The 13,772-nt window shown below is 34.0% G+C and overlaps 2 protein-coding genes and 1 long non-coding RNA gene across 4 annotated transcripts in view; 2 read left to right on the plus strand and 1 right to left on the minus strand.

The window, feature by feature from the left end:
• Nucleotides 1-13,772, plus strand: part of LOC105233463 (flotillin-2) — a 351,794-nt gene that overhangs the window by 60,277 nt on the left and 277,745 nt on the right. The gene's annotated exons all lie outside the window — the stretch shown is intronic.
• LOC125778392 (uncharacterized) overlaps nucleotides 1-13,772 on the plus strand; it is a 50,420-nt gene that overhangs the window by 34,522 nt on the left and 2,126 nt on the right. The window lies entirely within an intron of this gene.
• Nucleotides 9,180-13,772, minus strand: part of LOC105231591 (glucose dehydrogenase [FAD, quinone]) — a 36,238-nt gene continuing 31,645 nt past the window's right edge. Inside the window, exon 3 of the mRNA XM_049455677.1 lies at nucleotides 9,180-12,046. Coding sequence (XP_049311634.1) covers nucleotides 9,963-11,855 — 1,893 coding nt within the window. The 5' untranslated portion in view covers nucleotides 11,856-12,046 and the 3' untranslated portion in view covers nucleotides 9,180-9,962. The remainder of the gene's footprint in view (nucleotides 12,047-13,772) is intronic.

Here is a 13,772-nt window from a genome sequence, read left to right on the forward strand (position 1 = left end):
AAAAACCTCATAAAACATCAATTTTGTAGTTGGGATTTACATATTTGTCAGCTGATCTCATTTGCATATGAAAACTATTTGTATATGTGTATATATTAGAGCTGGCGAATTCGCAAGGTGCCAAAAAAATAAAAAAATCATGTGTTTAGGAAATTACGGATTCTTCTGCGGAACATTTTGAACAACTTTACCCAAGAGAATATAGGTCGAAAATCGGGTTCGAGCCGAGATTGTAAGGCGAAGTTTTTTGGGATTATAAAAATTCGTTCGTCATGTTTTAAGAATATATCTCCGATACAACTGATTACTCAAATTTTTTAAACTAAAAAAACGGCCAGCTCTAATGTATATATGTACATATGTATTAGATTGTGTCATTTTTAGGCAAGTTTTAGCTACAAAACAAGCTTCTACATATTTGAGCTCCTAATTTTAATATTTATAGGTGCCTTTTTCCAAATTTGCATATTCCAAACAATACATTTTTTTTCTTATATTTGTAAAATTGAAATTTGATAAAAATTATTGTGGCAGTAAAATGCAAGCTCTACAAATAAAAATTATTAAAAAAAAACTATTTTTTTTTTTTAAGTTATAAAAGTTTCTTAAAATGACATATGGATAATTATAATTTGGCGTCTTCGTCAACGGCTTGTGTGATTTCTACAGCTTAGCATTACAACGTTATTTTCTTGAATTCTTAGTCACGGCAGGCAGCAGTGGTTGTATGCGTCAGCGCACAATAGTCAAGGCAACAACTAACGGTGCCAAAAGCTGACATTAAAACTTGAAAATTGAGAATTTTTCGCTGGCTGCGAACGCCTGCGCGTCGTAAATTTGTCGTTCTGCAGGCAGGCAACGACCCAAAGCTCCAAATATACGGTACATTAAGTTTTCGGTTAGTGGTTATTGAAAGTGTAAAACAAAAACAAACTTTAGCGAAACGCTTGTGCATTAAGAACATGTGCGTTGCTGAAAATTCGCAAAGAATCTTGTACAGATATCTTTGCCGACTGACTGCTATGTTGTTGGCTTTGACCGAGTTTTTAGCAATTTTCTGGTTGCAATGCTGACAGCGGCAGCGCTAGTACGCGCCCCTGCTTGTAGTTTTTGTGCTTCGGTGTCTGCTTCTAGCTACCTGCCTGCTGTTCGTGGTTATTGGTATTGATTTTACCTTGCCTTAGCATGCCAACTTAACGTTTGGCTAAATTGTGACTATTTTTTTTGGCATAAAGTTATTGACTGAGGTTACAGGGACGAGGCGGTCGATTTTCGTGGTCGCTGAAATGAGTTTTATTATTAAATTAAAATTTTTGTGAGAATTTCATTCGCAAAGTCAACCTCTGCATTGATTGGGTAGATATAGATCCAATTCAATGAACTCCCGCAGCGCTTAACTTATCGAATCAAGATTTTTAATGCTTTGTTCTTTTATCTTAATTGGAAGTATTACAAATTTTTTGGTAATTTTATAATTAGTGTTTAACATATCGCGAATCATTTTTATCTTACTAGCGTTTTCTTAGTATTGACGACTTTAAGCTTGAACACAATAATCATAAAAGCGTTTAACACCAAGCGTGCCGAATTGTGTATGCGCCTAAATACAGTAAATTTTGTGGTAGACAGATAATCAGTGTCCATTTAGAACGGAAACTTGTTCTCAGTTGAAATATTTGGAAAAATAAAATAAATAACTGTAGCAGTTGGGTTGCTGTTCTCAAAAAAAAATAAAGAAAAGAATTTCAAATTTTGTCGTTTATAAAATATTTTTGGTAAACATGTTTTTTTTTTGAGAATTATCAAAATATTTTCTAATATCTGTTTTTACGAATTTTTTGATTTTTTCCTTAATTGCATTAAATATTTAATAAAGTTGTGTTTTTTTGTGAGTTTTACATTTTTTTTAATAGTATCCGTTTTTTGAAAATTTGACATTTTTTATTCTGACTGCATTAAATATTTTTTAAAAATATCCAATTTTCAAGGATTTTCAAAATACATATGTCGAAATATTTGTTTGAAAAATATATTGTAATATCTGTTATTTAAAAATTTTGAATCTGACTCTGCTATACATTTTTTAAAAACACTGTTTTTTTTGGAAATTTTTAAATACATTCGGTTTTTGAGAATTTTCATAATATTTTGAACTTTTTGAATTTGACGGTATTAAACATTGTTTTTAAACCATTTTATTTTTTTTAATAATTTTCAAAATATGTCGAAATATTTGTTTTTTTGTGATAAGTTTAAAATTGACGGTTTTAAATATTTGTTTTTGGGAAGTCTTACCATTTTTTGAGAGTTTGAAAAATATATTGTAATATTTATTATTTGAAAATTTTGAATCTGACTCTGCTATACATTTTTTAAAAACCCTTTTTTTTGGAAATTTTTAAAAACATTTTTTGAAAATTTTTATATTTTGAAATTTTTCAATTTGACGGTATTGAGTATTGTTTTTAAACCATACTTTTTTTTAAGAGTTTTCAAAATATGTCGAAATATTTGTTTTTTGTGATAAGTTTGAAATTGATGGTTTTAAATATTTGTTTTTGGGAAGTTTTACCCTTTTTTGAGAGTTTGAAAAATATATTGTTATAGCTGTTATTTGAAAATTTTGAATCTGACTCTGCTATAAATTTTTTAAAAACACTTTTTTTTTTGAAATTTTTAAAACCCTTCGTTTTTTGAGAATATTCATAATATTTTGTAATATTTGTTTATTGAAAATTAATTTTTTTTTTGTTTTGACGGTATAAAACATGGTTTTTAAAACACCCGTTTTTTTTGAGAATTTCAACAACATATTGTAAATTCGTTATTTGAAAATTTAGAATTTGAATGTGTTGAATATTTTTTAGAAATACCGATATATTTGATTATTTATTTTCAAATTTTTTTTTTTTATATTTGGTTTTGAAAATTTTAAAATAAAATAGTTTTTTTTTCGAATTTTTTAAATATTTTTTAATATCCGTTTTTCGAAAATTTTTAATTTTTTTTCGAATTTTTTAAATATTTTGTAATATCCGTTTTTCGAAAATTTTTAATTTTTTTTCGAATTTTTAAAATATTTTGTAATATCCGTTTTTCGAAAATTTTTAAGTTTTTTTCGAATTTTTAAAATATTTTTTAATATCCGTTTTTCGAAAATTTTTAATTTTTTTTCGAATTTTTAAAATATTTTTCAATATCAGTTTTTCGAAAATTTTTAATTTTTTTTCGAATTTTTAAAAAATTTTGTAATATCCGTTTTCCGAAAATTTTGAATTGTTTACTTTTACACATTTGTTACTTTAACTGTATTAAAAACACCCGGGTTTTGAGTATTTTGAAGATATTTTGTAATATCTATTTTTGAAAATTTCAAATTTTTTATGTTGAATATAAAATGATTTATAAAGTATTTTTTTCTGAATTTTCAATAAATTTGCCAGGTATCTGTTTTATGAAATATTTCTTTATTTTCTATTTACCAGTTATTGTGTGTTATTAGAATTTGTGCAGGGGTTTATAACACGTCTAGTATAGTCATGTTATTGGAAATATTAATCTTGTTATTTGGGTCATAATTATTTAAACGGATCATCTTACTTCGTACTTGACTACAAACCTTTTTAGGTTAAAATCTGTCCATTATGCTGCATTAGGTTTAATATTAATGCCCTTCCGCAATTCTAGGAAGCTGTAAAAAGTTTAATTAAAACTTGTAACACCAATGAACTACCTTTTACATAAATGCTCTTTTAAAATTTGTTGTTTATATCGCCAGCTTCTCATTACGTTCAAAATTTATTCGATAATATTTGTACTTAAATAGCAAGTCACTGTGGTTTTGCTTGCGTTTCTCAATAGTTATGGCATTAAGCTGAGAATACATTAATCCTATAAGCAACTAACAGCAAGCGAGTCTAATTTGGTGTGAGCCAGAATGCGTAATCAAGGCCAGTTTAGAACCAAAAACCTGTTCTCACAGTTAAAAGTGAGTGGAAAATAATCAAAATTTGGTTGGAGCTGAAGCTGCCGAAAGTACGAATTTTTGATTGCATAACTTCAATTTTTTTTGTATTAAATTTATATTAAATATTTTGTTTTTAAAATTTTTTAATTTTAATATCATCATGACTTTCAATTTTGATTTTTTTATATTTATTTTTGAAATCGTTGTCCAATTTTTCTTTACGATTTTTGACGAATCTATAAAAATTCTATAAAGCCTTACTTAAAAAGCCGAATATCTCGAGAAGTATTAATGATAGTGATTTTGACCTCAAACCTTTTTTATAGCAAATAAAATTTCCTACAAATTTGTCATGTATATTTTTTCTATAGCTCCTGTCGTTTACGAGATATATACAAAAAATGTGAAATTCTTGTAAAAATCGGGCTTAGAGCCCCGTACTACCTCTCCGGTGTGAGTTACGACTTTGTTGCACTGGGCACTTTTGTAGAGTGAACAATTCAGAGAAATATGTATGCGGCTAAAGTCAAAGCGATGCCATAAAATACCTTTAATCTGTAGGGATTTAAAGATAAAAAATGACGATTGTAGTGTATTTTCTATGGACAATTTTTACAGGCCTTGGTCCAGATCTTAATGTTAATATTAAGGGCTAAAATTTTGGTTAGGGTATTTCCAAGGAAATTTCGTGACGGGACAAAAAAAATTAATAGTCCAAAAAAAAAAACAAACCTAATGTATATACATATATATCACAGGTGTTTTACAATCTGACCACTTGAAATCACAATAAAAATCTTTTTATTTTTTATACCCTTTTATGCTACAAAATCATTTATCAAAAGTATTATAGCTTCGGTTTATCCGAAGTTAAGGTGTTTTCTTGTTTTTGTAATTTTCGTAAGCGGTGTGCTCGGCATGCAATGACATTTCAAGTGTTTTATAATATTTAAAGTATTCATTACAAGATTTTCGCTTACTACAAATGGCAAAAAAAAATCAAATAAAAAAAGTAAAATATGCAAGGCGGTTGGTTCATTCACTTTAAATGCGTTGGCTTAACTTTGCGAACGAAAAAATAAACAACTTCTTCAGTGGCCATTGAACGTATAGCAAATGAAGTTAGGCAGCGAAAAGGGAAGTAAACAAAAATAAAAATAGAAACAAATTTTATTTTTTAAATGGCGGTAATTTTGTAAGAATTCTTTATTTAATTATTTTTCTTACCTTTCTTAATATACCTTTTAACTTCTTAGTTTAAATGCCGCCATTCTTCTGCATTCCGCGCAAGAAAAATGCAAGCAAACAAAACACTCGCTTACCAGGAAGTAGTTACCTACACACAAATGTATGAGTTCAGTAGATTCTTAAGTGTGTTTGTCGTTTTTATCGAGCTTAAGTATCTAGCTGATTGCTGTAAATGGTGATTATAAGAATTTGTATCTATTTTTATTAATTTTTTTTGTTGTCATTTATGAAAAATGAGTGTGACTTCAATAGAGTGATTATCTAGACAAACATTTCCTGTCTCAAGTGGCGTCTTACAATTCTCTATATGTAGATTTTGATTTCTTTTATAATATTTTATTTTATTTTGCTTTGTCTTTTTGCTTTAAAAGTGTTAAATACAAATGACTTGCTGAAGGCGGGTGTACTTAATGAGCTGCCATTGTGGCTATTGTGGATTTCCCACCGAATCAAGCAAGCGCATTAAATTCTATAAAACTGCTGAGCATTCAAGCAGCGATAAATTAAAGTAATTACAAAACACTGCCTTGTTGCCAATTGTATTGTATGTATTTAGGCTTATCTTTTTGACAACTCAAATTAAAGTCTGTTGTAAACAATTAAAATGTAAGTTTAAATCATAAGAATTCCAAATGCCGTAATTGTCATTCGTTGCAAATTTAAATACATGAATTACAAGTAATCATAACGTGCTCGTAATGTCATGATGAAGTCATGAACTCTGTCTGTTTACTTACTATGTGCTTTGTTATACAGATAAGTAAGAGAATGAGATAAATACAAGCCAGGAGCGCTAAGAGAAGTGGAAAGTTTACTCACACTGCCAATCAATTTATTCACTTCTTCCTAGAAAAAGTCGCTGCACGCCTGACATTAACGAAAAGTGACACTCACTTGCACAACTTTATCTTAGTATTTGACTCTCCTGCTTTCTTTTTGGTGGAATTATTTTAAAATTTAAGTGCATACCAGCAATCTTTGGACCACTTTCCGCCAACAGTTAAACATTTATGCCTGAATCCTCGTTGTAAAACACAGAATTTCCAAAAAAAAAGTAATCCGAAACCGAGCAAAAACAACCAATTTTGGCCCCAGAAAGTCTTTGTTTAAAAAAATAATGCAATTGCATTTTAAAGTCTCAAAATTAATAAAAAGGTCTCACACCTAAATGCTATTTATTTGTCAAAATTACATAGGGTGGTCCATATAAAATTTTAAATTTAGAAGATAGGGCGTAAAAGATTGAGTGTAGCGTTTGCTCTATGGCACGTAGCGCCGTCCTGCTGGAACCAAATGTTGTCTAAGTCTTCCTCTTCCATTTGCTTGAAGAAAAATTCGGTTAATTTTGCCGATATCGCTCACCATTGATGGTTACGGTTCCTTCTTCATTTTCGAAGAAAAATTGGCCGATGATTCCACCAGACCAAAATCCGCACCATACAGTGATTCGTGCTGGGTGCATTGGCTTCTCGACGATTACGTGCGGGTTTTCTGTGCCCCAAATGCGACAATTCTGCTTGTTAACGTAACCATCGAGGTGGAAATGAGCCTCGTTCGAAGAGATGATTTTTCGGTAAAATTGATCATCCTCGGTCAAACGATCGTCTGCCCAATCTGCGAACTGTAGAATAGTGAATAACGACCCATTTCGTAAATTTTAGACTTTTTACTGAATATCTGTCACTTTCCGAATGGTATTTGACGTTTCCAATGTCGAAATATAGATAATTCAAATTTAAAATGTTAGATGGCCCACCCGTTATAATGTTTTTATACCAACATAAAAGATGACGCACCCTGTATAGTATGTTTAACATTCTTTTCTATAATTTTCAATGATAATTATATTTTTTTTAATTAAACGAGCTTCCTTTGAAACATCAGTCTTAAGCTTAGCTAATTATTCTAATCAATATCCAGGAGAAAATATATTGTGATTTAATAGTTTTCAGGCCTTTAATCGTAGCAATATGAAAGATTTTTAGGTTACAAAAACCCTTTGCCTTTGCCATACCAATTATTCAGTGATAATACTTGTATTATATATATATAAGAACATTATATGTACAATGTAACCAAATTTAGGTTAGGCTATGAGGTTGAATCTAACAGGAATCTCACTTGGACAGCTGAGAACACAGGTCCGTTGTTGTATCTAAAACACTTATACTTGTTTAATATAAATTACAAATCGACAAAGCGCTCTGAGCCTGCCACAAATTCATTAAGTTTGTCAGCTAAAATTAGATTCGGTTATGTCTTTGGGTTCGCCGAAGGTAAGACTGCCAAGATGTTTCAATTTCAGTCTTGCAAAGGCTGGACAATGGAGAAGGAAGTCTACGGAAGTCTTATATTATCTGCGATCGGAAGTCGTACTGTACTCTTCGATAATGATATCTAATATTCACGAAACCTTTGTTCATTAAGTAATTTCAGCGAATTCTTATTCTTGGAATATTTTAAAAAAAGTGCACTCTAGTTTTCTTGACACAGTTGCTTATTGTTGCATAGTGTAATAATTGTAACTATTTGTAAATGAAATTGTTTATTGAGTAATTATTATAAATGCTTTAGCAGTTTATAGTTTTATATTGCATTATACGATTATTAGATTTAATAAATACTCGAACCATCAAATTAGGCGTAACATGCGTGAATTCACGGTCGCACTTCAGATGTTTACCTCGATTTGTCTTGGTGAGAGTGGACTTCAGAGTTGTCAGAATTTATTAATAAAATCAGATACGCTGACCTGTTTCTTCGATTTTGATCAGAAAACAGCGAAAAGCTGCGAGTTTCATTTTTTACTTTGAAATCATCAAATACGCAGAATCTACCGCTTGAAAATGTCACAACTGATTTTCTTCACTCATGTATACACTGATGATCATTTTTACCGTTATTTTCGTTGCGACTTGTTAATTTTTATCAATGTCTCAATCCTAACCGAACTAACCGCTTGACAGTCGTTCAGAAAATCTGAAATAATTATACCATTTTTCGACAATGATTCGGAGAACAGTCACTGGCTCCCTGGCTTAAGCAAGTATTATTCGTACCTGCTCTAAATTCCCAGTTTATTTTCTCAAGATATGTGCAAATCGATCGATTTTGTTTGTTTTGGTTGTTTCGAAACTTTTTGACTAAGTTTATTTAAAAGCGGGGCTCCTTGCAGGGGGGCGCTTAACATCTTCACACGAATTTCGCAATCCTCTCTTTATGGGGAAGAACTATTTTATTTTCGAGCTCTCGAATCTGGAACTCCTGAAGAAGAGCCACTGCTTCAAATTCAGGACCAATGACAAAATCTACATCTTCTTTGACGGATAAAAAGTTGAAGCAGGAACAGGAGCGGGCTTCTTCTGCAGTAATACATACGCAAAAGGTGACTTCAAAGTACAAAATCACTACCATTCAGCCTTTCAAACCGAAGTTACTGGCATAACAGAAGGTGCCAAGTGGACTGCTGCCTTAACCGGGAAGTAAAAATTATACTCTTAGTAGGTAACTCGGTTAGTATCATCTGGGTACTCAGTCATATAGAAATAAAATGAAGAAGGCTGCCTTTTCGGCCAAGTTGGCCCGCTCGGGTGTAACTAGCAATACAACTCCCTTAAGCTGTTCCAGACCATTCAGTTCCTTCAAGCAATGAACCCTAGAAGAACATCTCAGGTATTGGAGCACTAGCAACAGGCTAGGCATTAGGCATACCACAAAGTTACTTTCGGGTAATGTTGATGGTGAGCAGCCCAAAAAACTTCCACTTCTTCAGATAAAGGGAACTCAGTAATATTGTAGGAGTCGTCACTGAGCACCTACTCTTAAGAACCCACCTTCAGAAAATGGAAGGTTGAATGAGGGGGAAATAGAGTCTCTGCTGATGGAACATTGTCTTTGCAAATGCACAGCCTTCAACCGGAATAGACGGGATATAACTTATGAGACATTGGGCTGATGGGGTGAAAAAAATCAAGCTCTTTTTAACCTATCATTAGTGCAAGACTCACGTTGATCTTTCAACCTCTAGCGACGATGCAGGCAAGGTGAATATTACGAACACGATTAATGGTCTTCAAATCCTAAACGATTTGAGTGATTATTGTCTATTGAGCCGTTCAGCCGGTTCATACATCGCCTTTAGTGTTACAACATCACCTGTGCCCTAATATAACCTCAAATAATATAATAAATTTTCCAAATAAAACAAATTTCCAAAGAGCATAACATATTTCGTTTATTCAGTTTAACAATTAAGTTTAATTTTTATGTAAAATTATAATTTTAAATAACTTAAAACGATATTTACATTATCATTATTATATAATTTTTATTGCGAATGGTGATGACGTAGTCGATAAATGTTTGCGAATAACATGAGTGCAGCAATAAATTACATGTAATGATGCACTATTAAATAAAGATAAATTATCATATAGTAATGATAAATGTGTGAAATAAGTATGTAGGAAGAGCTTAGACAGCAAAAACTCTTTTAAAATAAAGATATATGACTCGAATGGAATTAGCAGTTCCTATGGAACTTAATTAAAGAACGTCTACAGTTAATTTATTTTCTATGTGAGATGGTGTTTTGAAACACCATCCGCTCGATGGCACCGCTTACGGTATAAAGCTCACGTACGCCCCTGATTTATGATCGCCCACATGCACTGACGGCATAACAGCCAAAAAGTTCCCAAAAAAGCTTCCCTTAATACTCACTTAACCAAGGCTATGTCATAGTTGGCTAACTCTTTGGCGCAGCTGCGCGATATTCCGGATTTTTTAACCAATCCTCCTTGATGAGGTCAGCACCTTTCTCGCCTATCATAATGACCGGCGCATTTGTATTGCCGCTACTGATTGTCGGCATAATACTGGCATCGATTACACGCAGTCCACGCACGCCGTAAACACGTAACCGTGGATCGACCACCGCTTCCGGATCCCAAGCCGGTCCCATTTTGGCAGTGCCGCAAGGATGATAAATCGTCATAGAGATCGTACGCGCTTGGCACTCCAAGTAGTCGTCCGAGTATATTTTGTATTTCTTACAATTTGGCATTGGTCGTTGGTATACGCGCGAACCAAACTGTTTGAAGACTTTGGCGTTTGCTACGCGTAGCGCAATCTTTGCTCCTTCCACCAGAGTTTTGACATCAAACGGATCATCGAAATAGTTAGCGTTAATAAGCGGATAGTGGAAAGGATTTGAGGAACTCAGACGCACCCAACCACGTGAGCGTGGACGCAACAGTAATGGCATGATCGTCCAGGTGTCTTTGTTGGCAATCGGTTTAAAAACATCCTGGTAGAGTGACTCTTTAAGACCCAATACTTGTTTCACGCGTGCGCCATTGTCCGAGTTAATGGAGGCCGGTGCCATATGAAATTGTATATCAGGCCAATCGATAGAGTTGTTCGAGTAAGGTGTGTGCACAAAGGCCAATCCCTCAACACCACCGAGCGTTGTCATCGGTCCACGTTCTCGCAGCACATACTGCATGGTGAGTGCCGTGGGATTGAAGCGATCTTGTATTATAGCAACAGGTTTGTCAACCAAAAACGAAAGACCACCCATACCAACGTGATCCTGCAGATTCTCGCCAACCGGCAAGTCCTGCAACACGCGTATGCCATGTTTCTCCAGATGCGTTTTTGGTCCAATGCCCGATAGCATCATTATCTGTGGTGTATTAATGGCACCAGCCGACAAAATGATCTCACGTTTGGCGCGTATGCGAAATACCTTGCCGTTCTTAACAAACTCCACTGTATGAGCGCGCATTGTGCTTGGCTCTATGATTACTTTGGTGACATGCGAGTTCATGGAGAGATGAAAATTCTTACGCAATCTAATTGGACGTAAGAAAGCCTTTGCCGTGCTGCACCGCGAGCCACGACGAATAGTGCCCTGTGCAATCATAAAACCAGCCTGCTTCTCACCATTGATGTCACGATTCTCATAACCAATCTCGCGTCCCGCTTCCACGAAAGCGGCAACCAATGGTGAGTGCCAAGGTGATTCCTGCACCGTCATTAGACCACCGCGTCCATGATAAGGGTTGTTAGCTAAGTAGGGGTTACGGTTATCTTCCGATTTCTTGAAGTAATGCAGCACATTATTATACCCCCAACCGGTGTTACCTAGCGATTCCCAATGATCATAGTCATGTCGATTACCACGCACATACAACATATAGTTGAGCACACTCGAGCCGCCGAGCACCTTACCGCGCGGCCAATTGCACTGATTATTTTTCATACCAAGGCAGGCTTTGTTGGATGGCTGTGTCTTATACTGCCAGTCAAGTTTGCTCAACTGCAGGTAAGCAGCCAATGAGGGCACATCCGATATCTCATTTTCATCTGGACCCGCTTCGATGAGTAACACCTTCCATTTACGCATTTCCGTGAGTCGATTGGCCACAACCGCTCCGGCCGAACCAGCGCCCACCACTATGAAATCATACTCGGGATACAGATTCACTTGATCGATAGGTCGCGCCTCTGGATCGACGCTATCGTAACGGTAGTATGTAATGGCGGCGAGCAGTAACGGTATAAGCCAAAGGCCGGTGGTGACTACGCCGAACGTAGATTTTATCACAGTCGTTATGAAAAGTAGATTGAGTACCATTGTCTTTGGATATCGAATGCTGTGCAGTACTTTGATTTCGATGAGTTGATTTTATTGCTTTATTTGTTTTTGGCGTGTTGAGTAGTACTTTGAATAACTGTTATCACGCTATGAACCTTTGCAGCAACTTTTTCCGCTTGCTCATTGTAAAATGTGCTGTGATGTTGACGATACGAAGTCCGACGGCGTTACTGTAAATACAAAAGGAAAACAAATTAAATAAAGTTTTTTATGTTTAAACAAATAATAAAAAAAAATAAAAGGCTCGTGGCATAATTATGCAAAACTTTAATGAATTATTTTGTTTTCATTAAATATTTACGATTATGGTTATTTAAATAAATTAGCTGTATGTTTATACAACTTTATTTGATATTTAGAAAATAGTTTCTAATTATTTTTATTTGTTTTGTTTCAGGTGAGTCAACATTAACTATTAAGAAGTGACTTCTCAATGAGTTCGATATATAACAGTAAGTTTTATAAAACATTCAAATGAAAGTGGTTTGAATTTAATAATACGTAGGCTGCTAATATATCTTTGACGTAGGCAACACTTAGTGTTGCCAGGTGCAATCTGACATTTCCATTGGAAAGTTTGACATTTTTAGCATAACATCACTCAGAACGTTTTGTCATTTAATCGTGAATTGTTTTATTTACAGGAAATTAAAAAATTCATCTCGGCCAAAAAATAGAATTAACTCGTGAACATTTTCGTGCGATCATTTTTCACAACTTTCGACGTGGATTATCACGACAAGAGTGCATCGATGAACTAAAATCTTTGTATGGCTATGAAGCACCATCCTATAGCACTGTGAAAAACTGTTACAACGAATTCAATCGTGGCCGGCGCTCGCTCAAAGACGAATTCCGTGATGGTCGCCCAAAAACAGCCGTTGTGCCAGAAAACATCGATGCCGTACGTGAACTGATAATGCAAGACCGTCATGTAACATACCTTCAGATAGAGGCATGCCTATGCATTTCTCCCACCAGCATAAATTTGATATTCCATGAACACCTGGCCGTAAAAAAGGTTTGTTCTCGTTGGATCCCGCACAATTTGACAATCGCTCAAAAAAGGCTCGTGTGGATTGATGTAAATAAATGCTGAAAAAATACGATCGCGGTGCTTCAAAAGACGTTTATAAGGTCGTCACAGGTGACGAATCATGGATCTATGCGTATGAGCCCGAAACAAAACAGCAATCGACCGTATGGGTCTTCCAAGACGAGCCGAATCCAAAGAAAAAAAAACCATTTTCGTTGATAAATATGCCTATTTACATTATTAGGCCTGAAATATATATAGCAACCCTCGTATTATGTCATAAGCATAACTAACGATAGTATTAATAATTAATATATTAACAATTAGTATATTTTAACATTAATATTAATTGGGTTTTATTTGGGGAAAATGTTACTGGCGGCTTTCTAAGCAAAAGCTAAATATTACCACATTTGATGAGCACTTCAGGGATTTTTTGAAATAAAGAATATAATAAATACATATTATAATCATCCCCAATCATCATCAATCTGAAATGACTGACGCAAACTTGAACCTAATCACTTGAATCTGATGACAATCAAGAAGAAGCCGAAAATAATCACGTTTTTGCGGTGTAAGCGGTAATAAGTAGTATATATTACAATTAATATCATAGATCAATAAGACATCAACAGATTTGATGAGCACTTTTGGAATTTTTTAAGACGATGAAAATAATCAATACATCATCGCAATCTTCTCCCAAGCTCTAGGCACGTGCTGATGATTAATATTTTGATTGATTTCGAAGAATTGTTGCGCCGAATATACAATTAATTGTAATTAATTTTGTTTTTACTGCCGTGCATTATACAGTTATTTTGCTCGACTGCATTGCTCAGATGGCATTATCAATT

Source organism: Bactrocera dorsalis, chromosome 4 (genome assembly GCF_023373825.1).
Source record: "Bactrocera dorsalis isolate Fly_Bdor chromosome 4, ASM2337382v1, whole genome shotgun sequence".
NCBI classification, from domain to species: domain Eukaryota; kingdom Metazoa; phylum Arthropoda; class Insecta; order Diptera; family Tephritidae; genus Bactrocera; species Bactrocera dorsalis.